The sequence below is a fragment of the Scardinius erythrophthalmus genome, assembly GCF_964197995.2.
Source record: "Scardinius erythrophthalmus genome assembly, chromosome: 22".
Taxonomy (NCBI): domain Eukaryota; kingdom Metazoa; phylum Chordata; class Actinopteri; order Cypriniformes; family Leuciscidae; genus Scardinius; species Scardinius erythrophthalmus.
The window spans coordinates 29429076-29445120 of NC_138242.1; the positions used below are offsets into that span (position 1 = coordinate 29429076).

General features: G+C 37.3%; 2 protein-coding genes across 2 annotated transcripts; one reads left to right on the forward strand and one right to left on the reverse strand.

Annotated features, from left to right (window-relative positions):
• Positions 1 to 370: 370 nt before the first annotated feature.
• On the reverse strand, positions 371 to 2807 carry LOC308683041 (uncharacterized protein). Its single transcript, XM_081353187.1, has 6 exons — positions 2457 to 2807; positions 2221 to 2362; positions 1465 to 1558; positions 1131 to 1290; positions 905 to 1057; positions 371 to 834 (listed from the first exon to the last, which is right to left on the reverse strand). The coding sequence occupies exons 2-6, from the start codon at positions 2358 to 2360 to the stop codon at positions 650 to 652; spliced, it is 732 nt and encodes a 243-aa protein (XP_081209313.1). The 5' UTR covers positions 2361 to 2362; positions 2457 to 2807; the 3' UTR covers positions 371 to 649.
• wdr24 (WD repeat domain 24) lies at positions 2331 to 15963 on the forward strand. Its single transcript, XM_081353186.1, has 14 exons — positions 2331 to 2646; positions 4091 to 4216; positions 4441 to 4505; positions 4673 to 4780; positions 5824 to 6184; positions 6439 to 6616; positions 8168 to 8592; positions 8988 to 9253; positions 10313 to 10422; positions 10524 to 10624; positions 12409 to 12513; positions 12588 to 12925; positions 14545 to 14729; positions 15474 to 15963. Exons 4-14 carry the CDS (start codon positions 4679 to 4681, stop codon positions 15640 to 15642), a joined length of 2340 nt encoding a protein of 779 aa, XP_081209312.1. The 5' UTR covers positions 2331 to 2646; positions 4091 to 4216; positions 4441 to 4505; positions 4673 to 4678; the 3' UTR covers positions 15643 to 15963.
• Positions 15964 to 16045: the final 82 nt, after the last annotated feature.

The window sequence follows — 16045 nt, forward strand, 5'->3', positions numbered from 1 at the left end:
CAATTTGTTTTTTGTAGTTTTATTTTGTATGGTTTTGTGTTTGCTTTCATTTCTCAGCTGTATGAAATAAAGAACATACTGTGAGAGACGTCTGCGTGTGTTTGTGTGCCCACAGTAAGACACTTTCCACGTATAAAGTACATCTCCTCGTGAACTTAACTTTTTTGCAGCAAATTGTCAGTGCAAGGATGAGCTCGACCGTCAGAAATGGTTTAGTCAACTCAGAAAATAAATCCATGTATAAAATATAGTTAGTCTGTTTATTTTCTGTGTGGTTTGCCATTTTTGAAACCCTGTTATTAGTTTCTCATAAATTAAAGAAAATGTTATTTTTAAATAAATGTATTTTTTATTTTTTTTTATTATTTTTATATTTTAATACATACATGCATACACACACATATATATATATAAACCCTGTTATTAGTTTCTCATAAATGAAAGAAAATATTATTTATAATATTGCTTTATTAAAACATCTATACATAAACAATTATTCAAAATTCAGAAGAGCAATTATGAAATGTTGCATTTCTTGATCTTGAAGTAGTGCCTCAAAAACAGAGATACTTTTGCATAGGAAAATTTTGACAACGCCCTCTAACTAATATAACGTACTATATACTAGGAAAAGTGCACAGTTCTGAGTTTAAGTTTTCTTCTGTCTCTTTGATGGCCTTTCATCAGCAGCCTTCCTCTTCTCTGGCTTCTGATTGGTCACTGCATCCATCAGATTGAACTCCTGTATTAATGAGGGCTGAATCTGATTGGCCACGGCCCATGCCCATAAACACTGCTCCACCCGGTGAGGAGTCCAGTCCTGCTGACCGTCCACTAGACCGGAAATAAATACTATAGTAAGATCCTAATAAAGAAATATTTAAGCTTAATGTGTGTATCTTACCTTTATTAAGCTGGGATGATTTCTGCAGCATTTTCTGGAGGAAAAGTGCATAATGTTTGGCTGTGTACTCGACCGGTCTGAGCTCTGCGATGCTCTCCACGGCTTCATCAGCCATGAAGGCCACTTCACCTGGAGCGCCGGCCGCCAACACGGCTGATGGAGATTGTGCTGCGGTTTAAATGTGGTTTATTACAGTTATTGCATGACTGGATAGGTGTGTTTGTACCTGAGGCTGTTGCTGGCCCGACACCTTTGAGTTTGCACAACTCTGTAATGGCCGCTTGGACATCGGGCAACAAACCGAATGCTTTGCTGGTGCAGCTTTGAACCGCCTCCTCGCTGTTCGAGCCAATGAGCTGCTGCAAACGTGGCCTGAACTTCCCTTTCTGAGAGGGAGCAGCCATCATCATCATCATCATCAAAGAGAGCAATGCATTTTGTGCATAATAGTCATATATGTGTCTGAACAGATGTCATAAGAGTGATCATCACTGCATGCAACCAATTTCTGTGTTTCTCTCTAATCACGCAGGGCATGAATCTATTTCTATTGTGCTTACAGTCAGTTTCCACTCCATGATCTTGACGAGCTCAGCATGTGTGAGGGAATGCTGGGATCGAGCTGAGATCGCTGCGGGAAGCTCCTCCTGAAACCTGGGAAAAACAGACAACGTCACTAAGATTTCCTGCAATTGTATTTTATTATGATGCAAATACAACAATGAACAAAAAATACATTGTAGGTGTGTATTTCTGAGAACTCAAGTCTATTTTTGTGGTTTTTCGAGTGAAGCTGCATTTAAGGTGTCAAACTGCATGTCAGATAGTAATTATGATGAGTAGGCAAACATGAAATAAAATTAACAAGATTAAATTAATACAAATATTTTAAAATGTATATAATTTAACCACATTTTAATTACTATAATTTATTTCATTAATTTATTTATTTTAGAAATGTATATGATTATAGAAATTAATATTCAATTCTATTCTAATGAATAAAAAGACATTATAGGAACTCAAAATATATTTTTGTAGTTGTTCATGAGAACATTTAAATGTTTTCCATATCAAATAGAGGCAATACTACAGTCAAATTTCATAATTGGCTAATTATGATGCGTTGGCACAAATTATGAATTAAAATCGATATAATTTAGAATTAACAGTATTTTATTTGATATAATTTATATATTTTAGACATTTATATTCGTAATTGATATGATTATTAATATATAAATAAATATTCAATTCAATTCTGGTGCAATGAACATAAAAAGACATTTTAGGTCTGTGTTTGTAAGAACTCAAACCATTTGTCCAGTTGCAGGAGCTTTCCAGAAGCCTTGCCCTTTCCAGCAGATTTAGCTTGTATCACAGTCCAGTATTTCCCATAAACCCCTCTCCACACAGCGGGATCTTCACAGGTAAACAGTCTCGCATCCACAGGCATGGCTGAGAGAGAAGAGAGAGATAATGCGCGCACTCAGTTTATAACATTTACTGCAGATCTCAAACAGGCACGCCAAATAACAGCATATTATCATACCAGGATGTGTTGTGATAAATATTCGTTTTAAAGGCGTTTTGTAACAAATTTCAGTCCTCCAGCAGTGTGACAAACTCGAGCGGCGTGACTGAAGCAGCGCGCGCCTCGTGAGGGGAGGTGACGTCAGCGGCAAACGTAAACAATAATTCTACATCCGCTTCTCAAGAACGGACACACTTGTTTTAAAAGGGTAAGTTCTGTGCGGTTATTCCAGCAATATCCAAACTCATATTACAGTTGAACATTCATGTTCGGAAACATGATAAACTGAAGTATGGTGTCGAGCGGCTGGAGTTGTTACTGAGGTGTTTCTGGAGCAGTGAGACACTTCTGGTCACTGCCACGAGCTCTAAAAGACAAACTTACTCATATTTACTACATATATTATTCCACTCACAAAAAGTACAGCTGCAATATCATAGTATTGCAAAAATAATCTAATTTTTATATCCTCGAAGCACTAATCGGCCAGTATAAATGGTGAATATGAATAGTTCAAATCCTTATAGAAAATCGCATGTTATTGACCTTTCTGTGCATTACAGTAACACACAGAAAACACTGCGTTGGTTTGCTTAATGATAATAAAAAATAACTATAGTAATACTTATAAACCCACATTGCAGTCTAGAGAAATTGATCAGAATAACTGTAATAATATATAAACCTATATTGCAGTGCAGTAAAATGGATAATAATAACAGTAATAATATATAAACCTATATTGGAGTGCAGTAAAATGGATAAGAACAGTAATAATATATAAACCCATATTGGAGTGCACTAAAATGGATAAGAATAACAGTAATAACATATAAACCTATATTGCAGTGCAGTAAAATGGATAAGAATAACAGTAATAATATATAAACCTATATTGCAGTGCAGTAAAATGGATAATAATAATAACAGTAATAATATATAAACCTATATTGCAGTGCAGTAAAATGGATAATAATAACAGTAATAATATATAAACCTATTGGAGTGCAGTAAAATGGATAAGAATAACAGTAATAATATATAAACCTATATTGCAGTGCAGTAAAATGGATAATAATAACAGTAATAATATATAAACCTATATTGCAGTGCAGTAAAATGGATAATAATAACAGTAATAATATATAAACCTACATTACAGTGCAGTAAAATGGATAATAATAACAGTAATAATATATAAACCTACATTACAGTGCAGTAAAATGGAAAATAATATCAATAAAAATATATAAACCTACATTACAGTGCAGTAAAATGGAAAATAATATCAATAAAAATATATAAACCTATATTGCAGTACCTTAAAATAGATAAGAATAACAATAATAATATATAAACATTGCAGTGCAGTAAAATTGCAGGCAGACAGCAGCAGATATACAACATGAAATGAAAAAAATAAATATGGTCATTATATAACCATAATATAATCTGAACAAGATATTTATTATTATTATTAAAAATAAATGGCATGCTTCAGATTATATCAATTGCATAAAATATAAAAAAGGTTTTATAAAATCTAAAAACATCTCATTAAGTTTTACTGCTAATATGATTTATAAAATTGCATTGTTTCATTAATATTTCTTCTCTGCTAGTGATATTGCTGCCTTGTTTCTGTTCTGCAGGTCAGTGTGTAATTCCATATGAAGATGTTAAACTCGTTGGTGTGGATGTGTGCGTGACGTCACGCACAGACGGTCACGTGAAGTGGTTTTGTTTTCGCCTTGAGCTGTGCGTGACGAACACAGATGGTGAGATAAAATACCTGTATATAAAGTCATGTTGCAATAACATTAATAATCCCTTAGATGTTTGTCATTTTACCACCACTAATCATTTCTAGAATAGTCTTTTTTGATCTGCTTATTCAGATATAATCTATAAAGAATAGTTTAATCATTCATGTATATTTGTGTTTAAATAATAAACACACTGATGGAATGTGTTTGTTGTTTCTGGACTCGTTTTCCCGAAGGTCTTAGCGTGGAGCGAATGAGAAAGTTGGAGGTTATTTGAAGTGTTTTTCTCAACACACAAAGCGTAAGTGTGAACTGCTTATCATATTCATGTATGCTTTGACATGTATTGCTAAATGAATAAGATCAGATAAATGCACGTCCACCATGAGATGTTGGAGTTGATGAATCTGCTGTCCGCCTGCTGGCCAGAGAAGGATCTGCAGCCGCTTCATCTCTCGTGTCTTTCAGCTTGAGATGGAGAAGATGAACAGGGTCAACACCATCAGTGGCCGTACCATGTTTTGTCACCTGGATGCTCCTGCCAACGCCATCAGTGTGTGTCGGGATGCTACGCAGGTGAAAATCACACTATGTTCTCGCCACAAGCTCAAATATATATTTTTTGTGTTTTTTACATGACTTTTTAAATGTAGCCCATTTAAAAATAGAAGCAATTGTACACCGAGAAAAAAATAACTTACTTTTTACAATTTTCACTCAGATATTGCTTGTAAATGTCACAAACAATTACAAAAAAACAAGTAATGCATTGAATTAAATGTGAAATTTTGAAGTAGAAAGACTAAAATGGTATTTTCTTGTAAAACTTACTCCAGGCAGTTAACTTTTATGAACTAATTATGAGTAAGGGAATTTTACTTTATATAATTTAACAATATTTTAATTTATTTAACTTATTTTAGTGCTGTCAATCGATTACAAAATTAAGAAATCGCACATTTTTCTGTTTTATCATTCTGTAGCACATTAATCGTGATTGATCGCACCTAACATTAAAGTTTTTTATATATTTTTTTATTGTAATAATTTAACATTTAATCTCCAAATTAATGTGGAAGCAACATAAAGACAGTATGTTTTAAATATTTGATCTAACAGGTAGGAAATATACAGAAATTAAATAAAGTTATCAAACACTTTACCGTCTTCACTACATAAATTATAAATTAAATATAGATTCATTTTATTAAAGCTACTAAAGTTATTCAGTCAAGAGCGGTGAATGATTTTCTCTTTACATTTTGTTATTTGAACTAAGAATAAACAACACTTCTATAGCATTTATTAATCTTAGATAATGTTAATTTCAACATTTACTAATACATTATTAAAATCAAAAGTTGTATCTGTAAATGTTATTTAATGGACTTGAACTAACAATGAACTTTATTTATGGTATTGCTTATTGTTAGTTAATGCATTAATTTATGTTGAGTAATTCGATTTTTATTTGTAATTTATATTGTTATTAATATGTAAATTAATATTCAGTCTGTCAATCAATAATAAATTGTCAGTAATAACTATTCATATTAAAAATTCTATTTTTGGGTGATGTCATTAGATACAGTGAACTTGTGATTGATCACATGTTTCAGGTGGTGGTTGCAGGGCGGAATATTTTCAAGATATACGGTCTGGAGGAAGATGGTTTCGTGGAGCGTCTGAACCTGCGCGTGGGGCGCAAACCCTCGCTGAACTTCAGCTGCGCAGACGTCATGTGGCATCAGATGGAGGAGAACCTGCTGGCCACCGCCGCCACCAATGGAGCCGTGGTGACGTGGAACCTGGCGCGCCCGTGCCGTAACAAACAGGAGCAACTGTTCACAGAACACAAGCGCACGGTCAACAAGGTCTGCTTTCACCCTACTGAGGTCAACATGCTGCTGTCCGGCTCTCAGGACGGGTTCATGAAGTGTTTTGACCTGCGAAAGAAGGAGAGCGTCAGCACGTTTTCTGGTACGTACAAACTTGTGCAAGAGCATCTCTGACTTTTCTACAACATCTGCACAAGTCGAAGATTTACTGCTTAGGCAATGCTAAAAAGTATCATTTAAAAGTAATAATTCACCCCAAGAAATGACTCTATGAAGCAGCTATTTTCTATATGAGAAGCAAATCTGCCGCTTATTAGACACTAAATAGGTTTCAATTGGACGCTACAGAGATATGGAAGCTGTGCACAATGTGAACATCATTCTGTGTTTGTGCAGGTCAGTCTGAGAGCGTGAGAGATGTGCAGTTCAGTATGAAGGATTATTTCACGTTCGCCGCCTCGTTCGAGAATGGAAACGTGCAGCTGTGGGACATCCGCAGACCCGACCGTTATGAGAGGATGTTCACCGCTCACACCGGCCCCGTCTTCTGCTGTGACTGGCACCCTGAGGACAGGTGTGTGTGCTTGACTTAAAGTCCCCCTGTAGTCAACAATTGTATCCCTTAAAACTCATCTTTGATCATCAAAATGACATATTTAAACTAGGGCTGTCAAATTTAGCGCGTTAATAACGCGTTAACGCAAAATCATATTAACGGCACTAATTTTTTTTAACGGACGATTAACGCAGCGCGTATTTTCTGTTTGACCCGTGGCCCAAAACCTAGTTGGAGAAATGCAGATACACAGTGTTGGCAACTTAGCCACATTGCAGACCCCTTTAGCGATTTTTTTCCCTTCAACAAAGCGCCCAAACCTTATTTAGTTTCTGAGAATATACCGGTACCACCGGTACTGCTCTCCCAGCACGCGCGCGCGCCTCTCTCTCTCTCGCTCTCTCTCTCTCTCTCTCTCTGCGTCTCACGCGGAGGAGCAGCGCTTTAATTCAGTTAAACACAGATATTATGTTGCTTCTCTAATTTTACAAATATAGCCGAAATCAGAGCACGGATATTGTCTTTAGCTTATGTGTATTTGATTTCACCAGACGACGGCTCGATTATCAGAATTTTTGTGCAGATTAACGTCTTGGAAGGGAGAGCTGGTTATGTTTATTTGGTCGCGTTTCAGTCACCATTTCAAATTCATTCCGTTGTTTGACAACAGAAACAGTAAAATATACGTTTTATTGAGAATGTATTGAGAATTTATCTTCATCAAAATGGGCACAGAGAGAGACAAACTACAATGTAATAATAAATGCTAAATGTACATTTAGCATTTTCAGAAGAGCTGCCCTGTCATGCAAAAATCTAAACATGTTTGTGTTAGTAAATTGCTCAGTGCAAAGAAAGAGAAGTAATGGGAACCTGGTATTTCTTTTTTCTTTCTACATGTGTCTAATAGACATGAACAAGTTCTTTGAAAAACATCTATGACCTTTGAAACATGTCTCGTCTTCATGCTATATTGACTATGGCTTCAATAATAAACATACATTTGCATAAAGCATCTATATTTATCAATGCCCACGTTGATTAGAGTATTACAAACTTGAAAAGTATTAATTTAAGGTATATTTAGAACAAATAAAAAATGTGCGATTAAATGCGATTAATTGCGAGTTAACTCATGACAACCATGCGATTAATCGCGATTAAAAATTTTAATCGATTGACAGCCCTAATTTAAACGTTTTTTCTTCATGCCTTCAAATAATTTCTTCATGCCTTAAAATAGCTCGAATGTAACTCGACACCCTTGCCTCATTTAGTATACGCTGTTCTATGAATATGCAAATGAGCCCCGCCTCCACTCACTCACAGCAGCTCAGAGATCCACTCGTTGACGATCACACGTTGATCTGATTGGTTACAAGGTAGTTTGTGAGGTCAGAAACACCAGCGATTTCAAACCACGTTTTTGAGACTAAAAAGATTGTTTTGTCTAATTTCAATTGGTAAAAAGTTACACGTTAACTTTCTCACTCTTTTTGGATCAGTTGTGTGTGTATATATATATATATATATATATATATATATATAAGTCCCGTCTGTCTCTTGTAGGGGTTGGCTCGCAACAGGCGGACGTGACAAGATGGTGAAAGTCTGGGACATGTCGACCAGTCGCGTGAAGGAGATCTACTGCGTTCAGACCATAGCGTCGGTGGCCAGGGTGAAGTGGCGTCCGGAGCGGCGCTTTCACTTAGCCACCTGCTCCATGATGGTGGACCACAACATCTACGTGTGGGACGTCCGTCGGCCATTCATCCCCTTCGCCACGTTCGAGGAGCACAAAGACGTGACTACAGGAATCGTGTGGCGGCACCAACATGACCCATACTTCCTTCTGTCGGGGTCCAAAGACAGCACGCTGTACCAGCACATGTTTAAAGACGCCAGCAGGCCCGTCGACCGTGCCAACCCTGAAGGACTCTGTTTCGGGTTGTTCGGCGACCTGGCGTTTGCTGCTAAAGAGAGTCTGATGACCGGTGAGTGACCCGTGTGACTCAGTTAAAGGTGCTGTATGTAACCTTTTCACTCTACTAAAGCATAAAAATACCATAATATGTTTGCATATATTGAGGAAACATGCTAAGTTCACATACTCGTTTCTCTGTTTTTGTTTTGGCCTGTGATACTGTAAGTTACCAATTTGCTAATTTTCATTGTCCATTGCGCTCGTTCCTGTTGCGTGTGCTCAAACTGGCAACCTGTGTGAGTGCCGTCCAGTCTGTGGAGCAGATGGCGAGAAAAACAACGATCTCCAATATTTTGAATTGGACTGCAGTACCAATTTCAACCACTAGTTGTCATTATTACAGACTGCGCCTTTAAATTGTTTATCGACATTGATTTCTTATTAGAATATTGTCTTTCCTCATAGCTCCCCCTTCTGTAGGGGAGGTGGGGCGTAAAACCTACCCAGGAGGCGATCGGCGGTACCCCATCTTCTTCTTCAAGAAGCCCGATGTGACGGAGCAGTTTGCGCAGGTGTCCAGCGCGCTCAGTGTGTTTGAGAGTGAAGCGGGCAGCAGCATCGGCATGGACTGGTTCATTAACACTGCACAGAGTTACCTACTTAGTGGAAAACCCTTCGCCGAACTCTGTGAGCACAACGCTCAAGTGGCCAAGAGACTCAACAGACTGCAGGTACACACAGATTTATTGTTGTTGTATTGCTTAAACTTGTTTTGACCGCTGAAGCCATTTTGGTAACACTTTATCTTACAGTGTCCTTGTTACATATGTTACATGTACTTACAATAGTAATAACAGTAAATGATGCATAATTACATGCAACTAACCCTCAACCAAACCCTAATCCTACCCTAACTCTATAGTAAGTACATGTACATGCACTTAATTATTATTACTCAGTACTTACATGTGTAATTACACTGTAACAATGACACTTAAAATAAAGTGTAACCGCCATTTGTCTTGAAATATTAACTTAAAGCCCCCCTTAGATTTTACGTTGATATTGTAATAATTTAACAACACATTCACATGTTCAAGGTTCTCTAGTGATGGTTTTCTTTTCTTTATTTATAAACTTTATTTAGTTTTCTGATAAGGCATACACTTTAAAACACATGAGGTCCAAAAATGTGAAACAACAGTACGGTACATTCTAACATATCAAATGTGGCTATAAAATAATGTAAAAATTGTCAAAGAAAAATATCCCTGATACGTAAAATTCTAAAAGGTCTCAAAAGATCTTTTTTACATCAAGAAGACATAAACAAAAAACAGATGAACTAAATAAAAAATAAATAAATAGAAATTTTTAAAAGTTCCAAAATCTTATACAGTGCATAAGAGAGTATATTCTCTAGTGGTTTAATACAGGCTTCCATATTTTCCTGAATAAATCAAAACTTGTCATTGCTGATAAATTGTATAATGTATAATGTTCACCAGCTCTGATGTTTATGATGTCACATGACATGCAGATAAACAAATAAAACATTTCATATCAGTGAATCATTTTGATTTAAAGTTTTGTTATTTTAGTGATCATTTTTTATTTTAAAAGTAAAATGAAGCAAATATTTACAAATTAAAATATTTATATATTTTATATATTTTTTAGTCATTTTTAATTATTAGCTTTTCATCAATTCACGAACCCCCTGCAGTTTCCTCATAAACCATTTTAGAGGACTTTTAATGAGTTTTGATTTGTGTTTGTGTGCTATACAGGAATCGACCACATGGACGATGCTGCGAATTATGTTTTCCGAGCCGGCTAATCCGTCCTTGTCAACCAATCACAATCTGAATAAGTCAGGAAACCTTCCGCTCGTCAACAGGTACTGATATTACCCTGTGATTTTGGATTTCTGAATCCCATCCTCTTATATACTGTTCATGGTTGCTCAGTTGTGTCTTTTCCCTGCATCCTGCACTGTAGCTTCAGTATGAAGGAGATGAGCGCTGCTCTCAATGAGAGAAACAAGGAAAACAGACAAGACAACATACACAGCTTGGAGACCAACCTCAACAACAATGACGGTGAGACAGACGTATAACATGCAGGGAAGCATCTGCATCCTGATGAGAAACCAGGATGGAAATGCCACATGTTTTTTGATTTTTTTTTTTACCAAGTTATACTCAGTTAGATTGTGTTTACAGTGCAAACCTCGTGCTTGCTCTCAAAACTTTTGTGTTTCCCCAAGAAACTTTGCTTTTGTTTACAAAATGTTGTGATTCCCAGAGAAACTTTGCTTTGGCTTCCAGAACCTTTGCCTTTCCTCAGAAACTTTTGCATTTGTTTGCACAACCCTTGCGTTTCCCTGAGAAACCTTGTTCTTTCTCGTAAAACCTTTGCCTTTTACCAAAATACTTTGTGCTCGCTTGCACTAAAAGAAACTTTGCACTTTCTCGCAATAAACTCAAAAGTTTTGTGAGCGAGTGCAAAGTTTTGAGTGAATGCGAAAGAGAACGCAAAAGCATTGAAATATATTTTTTCTATTTTTGAAATTCATTTTTCCATTACCATGTCCTTTTAGAATAAAGAAAAGTCAATTAATAAAATCTTAATACTCCATGGGCATTTTTATGAAGAATATACTCATGTTGTTCCAAACCTACATCGTGATTGTCATTGAGAAATGTCTTAAAGCAGGGGTGCCCAATCCTGCTCCTGGCGATCGACTGTCCTGCACAGTTCATCTCCAACCCTAATCAAACACACCTGCCTTTAATTTTCAAGTGATCCTGACGTGCTCTGAAGACCTTAATTGGTTGCTTCAGGTGTGTTTGATTAGGGTTGGAGATGAACTGTGCAGGACAGTCGATCGCCAGGAGCAGGATTGGGCACCCCTGTCTTAAAGGAACACACCGACTTTTTGGCACTTTAGCTTATTCACCGTATCCCCCAGAGTTAGATAAGTCCATACACACCCTTCTCATCTCCGTGCGTGCCGTAACTCTGTCTGACGCACCCACCGCTAGCCTAGCTTAGCACAAAGACAGGAGGTAAATGGCTCCAGCTAGCATACTAATCCCAATAAGAGACAAAATAACGTTTTCCTATTTACGTTTTCCAACATTTTCCTATTTACATGTTGTGATTTGTATAGTCACAGCGTGCACAAATAACAAGGTCACATGAGACACAGCCATCTTCTAACCGTATACATACTGGGAACTATATTCTCAGAAGGCGAAGCACTGCTACTTCTGCGGAGTGATTAGCGCAACACCTGAAAAGCACCGTCACCGTCATTAAAACCAACGTGACTAGCTAGCAAATCACTCCGCAGAAGTAGCAGTGCTTCGCCTTCTGAGAATATAGTTCCCAGTATGCTAGCTGGAGCCATTTACCTCCAGTCTTTGTGCTAAGCTAGGCTAGCGGTGGGTGCGTCAGACAGAGTTACGGCACGCACGGAGATGAGAAGGGTGTGTATGGACTTATCTAACTCTGGGGGATACGGTGAATAAGTCCCAAAAAGTCGGCGTGTTCCTTTAATTTTCAGTCTGTTCTTCTAGAAAAGCAATCACTATATGCTTTCATTGTATAGAAAATAACAACTTGGACATTCTTCTAAACTTGTTCCACAGAAGACAAAAAGTCATACAGGTTGGAAACAACCTGTATATGATGACAGAATTGTCTTTTTTTTTTTTTTTGGTGAACTAACCCTTTAAACACCCCAGGGATAATGGTTTGGCTCAGATTTTGATTCTTATAACTATGCTTCACAGTCTCTTCAGCTGCCAGGAAAACCTTACAAACACTAAAGCTGTAGATAAAGATCTGTGTGTGTGTGTGTGTGTGTGTGTGTGCGCAGAGAACGAGGAGACGGAGGGCAGCGAGGGTCAGCAGGATTATCTGTTTGGAGATGCTGAACTTGATGATGATGATCTCTACAGCATGGAACACGATAACCAGGCAGGTCAGTCCACACCCCAACACATCTCACAGATCCGTGATATACAAAGAGAAAAAACAAGATTTGGGTCTCTCCAGCCGAGGAGCCCGAGTACCTGCTCCCTCAGGAGGCGTTCCCGTTACGCCACGAGATCATGGACCATCCCTCGGCCCCGGAGCCGGTGCAGGAGAAGCCAGAGTCGCCCCACGTGAGCGGCAGCGAGGCCGAGAGCATGTGCCTGACTCCCATGGAGTCCATCAGTCTCATATCTGTCTCGCAGCTGCTTTTCTCGCCCCACCTGCCGCCCAAGTTCTTCTGCCCCATTGTGAAGGAGATGCTGTGTTACTACGCCGAGCAGGGCGATGTGCAGATGGCCGTGTCTGTGCTGATCGTGCTGGGAGATCGCATCCGTAAGGAGATCGACGAGCTCACGCAGGTGAGGGAGAGCGTGTGTGTTTAAGAACTGCCCAGTCAAGTCAACATTTATGTCTATAGCACATTTAAAAGCAACAGAGTTGCACCAAAGTGCTGTACAATAAAACATTGAGCATATAAAAAGAAAGCATAAACAGAAACCATACAAGCATACAAAATATAAGCATTTAAAAAAAAAAAACTTGAAGAAACTGTAGATTTCTTCATTGCATGGCTCTCTGAAATGCTTAATTCTGATTGGTCAGTCGCGATATTCCGAGGTCAGTTATTCCCTAATAATGATCCTCGTCAATAGTTGTATAATCACTGCTCATCCGGGTATTTGAGGCCGCCGCTTCTTCCATGTCTTTCGTGTCATACCGTATGAGTTTTTCCATTCCACTGCGCTACTTTTCCATTGTTTTTCTATGCAAACACACTAGATGTGTTTTTAACCATGAGCACACGTCACATGGTTTCAGTTTAAAGGGATATTTCACCTCTGGAAAGATGAATGTGTATTTAAATTGGGTCATTTATGTAGTAAAAATTAAATTATTTTAGAAGTTGGTGCCTTCTAGACTGAGAAAAGCCAGAAAATGTATTTTTGGCTCATGTGGATGAAAGACAACTCCCAGAATGCACTTGCTCCGCTGCTCTACGAGGCCACTCCCAAGCCACGCCTACCGGTTACAGAGGGCAGTATCGGTAGAAATGATACAACTAGGCTACTAGTCGACTCGAAACTGAAAAGTTGAACACATGCGGGACGAGCTCCTCCTACTGGCTGCAGTCTTTTGCCTCTGGACAAAGCCTCTGATGATGAAGCTAAATGACCATTTTTGTGTCATCTGAGGGTTTTTTCCAGACACACAATCCAGAAACCTCTCGTCTCAATCTCTCGTGCCGGGTTTCTACTGATACAAAGCTTAATGCTAATCGGTGAAGTATCCCTTTAACCTCCCTGCAACTTGTGCAACTGCAAAAGGGTTCAGCGGAAAAGAAATGTTGAAATACTTCAGTACACTTACGGTAGTATTGTTGAAGTGTGTGTCTTGTTGCTAAAATGATTTTTGTACACAATAATGGATTATAAGATAAACAGGAACGTTTTTTTTCTTCTCAAACCAATATTTCATGTCCCCGTCATTATTTATGTGATGGAAATCTGTGTAAGTGATACGACGGTACGTTATCTCTTAAAGTCAGCATAAAACGGAAGTTGCGATAGTCTTTTCTTCCCTGTTGTGACGTATATATGCGAGTGAAACGGCTTCTCGAACAAGGAAAAAAGTAGGGCGGGGCTTGATTTTGTCCATGGGGAATTGATTGGATGGTTGTGGTTTGCTATTGGTTGATCTCCTGTGAGTATCAGGTTGTCCCGCCCTCACACCAGTAAACACGTCGTCAGAGAAGAGAATGTCACTGCTTTTAATCTTTGATTAAAGATTACATTAATTTAAAAACAATAATGATGCACTCAATGATGCAGTAATGCAATATTCCATTTGAAAAAATAAGAATTGTCCATTTTGATTCATGGTAACCTTAAATGTCTGAAGCTGCTTGCGATAACAACAGCTGGATGTACATGATCCCTCACTCGTGTGATGGTTTACTCAGTGTGTTTGTGTGTTTCAGGAACACTGGTACATGTCCTACATCGATCTGCTCCAGCGGTTCGAGCTGTGGAACGTCAGCAACGAGGTGATCAAACTGAGCACGTGCGGCGCCATCATGTGTCTCAATCAAACGTCCACCACTTTACACATCAACTGCAGCAACTGCAAGCGACCAATGAGCAACAAGGGCTGGATTTGTGACAGGTACGACCCCCAAGCTCTGGCTTTTTTCTGGTCTTTCTCCTTGTCCAATTCAAAATCAATAAAATAAACATATTTTTCTTTAAAAAAATCTAATAAAAATGATTTGTTTAATAAAATACACAACAAAATTACTAAAACCTTTACCAAAATTAAAATGAAAACAGAAAATATAAAAATAAAATGTAATTCAAAATATTAACAAAAACTATAATAGTATATCAATATATCGATATTAGCACTTTGGGTTTTCAAGGTAGTTTAAAAGTGCTTTATAAATAAATAAAATGAATATTTTAAATTGTAATTATACATTTAATTTGTAAATATACGTTTTTACAAATATATTTATTGTTATCTATTTATGATCATTTACTACTTCATTATATTTACTTTATTTAAAAGAAACTATCATTTGGAAAAATGGCAACCAAAAAAAAAAGCCTATAAATATATATATATATATCATTTTTGCAAAATTTCCAAATGATATTTTAATGTATAATTTAAAATAAAAATAAATGGAATAAAATTTAATATTAAATGATATAATAGTAAATAAGTTATAATAAATCCATTTATAATAATGTATAATTATAATGTAAATAATGTAAATTTTAATTTAAAATTAAATATATTCATTTTATTTATTTACTAAGTGGACCCAAAGGGTGTGTATATGTATGTGTGTATGTATGTGTGTGTGTATATATATAATATTATGTTGTGTATTGTAACCCTCCGTAGGTGCCACCAGTGTGCGAGTGTGTGTGCGGTTTGCCATCACGTGGTCAAAGGCTTGTTTGTGTGGTGTCAAGGCTGCAGTCACGGAGGACACCTGGAACATGTGATGGAGTGGCTGAAACAGTCGAAACACTGTCCGGCCGGCTGTGGACACCTGTGTGAATACACCTGACACCACACACACCTGACGTCAATCACTGGACACTCTAAACACAGGACCAATCAGGCTGCTACGCATAACTAATGATCTGATGATAATCAAACACTTAGAAGGGAATCTGTTCACTCGAATGTGTGCTAAAACAATCAGTAAGCTTTTTTAATTTTGGGAGATTTTGTTTTATAAATACAATCTAATGTATGTAATTGAATTACACTCAAGATGCACTTGGCTTTGGGAATGATTCATTCACATTGAAAATACTCTGGAAAATTGTGCAAGTGAACAACACATGAAATAAATAATAAAGCCAGTCTTTGCTAGTCATCTGTGAACATGAGGACTTTAAAGTGACTTTCTTTGGCAGAATTTGATCTGAATGTTTGCTGATTATATATATATATATATTTTTTTT

What these genes read in the sequence shown, in the direction of transcription:
- LOC308683041 (XM_081353187.1), bottom strand. Translation starts at nt 2,360, where the DNA reads ATGCCTGTGGATGCGAGACTGTTTACCTGTGAAGATCCCGCTGTGTGG. An exon ending in CTCCTGCAACTGGACAAATG is followed by an intron (nt 1,559 to 2,220) that starts GTTTGAGTTCTT and finishes TGTTTTTCCCAG; the next exon opens with GTTTCAGGAGGAGCTTCCCG. An exon ending in CGGGCCAGCAACAGCCTCAG is followed by an intron (nt 1,058 to 1,130) that starts GTACAAACACAC and finishes AATCTCCATCAG; the next exon opens with CCGTGTTGGCGGCCGGCGCT.
- wdr24 (XM_081353186.1), top strand. Translation starts at nt 4,679, where the DNA reads ATGGAGAAGATGAACAGGGTCAACACCATCAGTGGCCGTACCATGTTT. An exon ending in TGTGTCGGGATGCTACGCAG is followed by an intron (nt 4,781 to 5,823) that starts GTGAAAATCACA and finishes CACATGTTTCAG; the next exon opens with GTGGTGGTTGCAGGGCGGAA. An exon ending in AGATCGACGAGCTCACGCAG is followed by an intron (nt 12,926 to 14,544) that starts GTGAGGGAGAGC and finishes TGTGTGTTTCAG; the next exon opens with GAACACTGGTACATGTCCTA.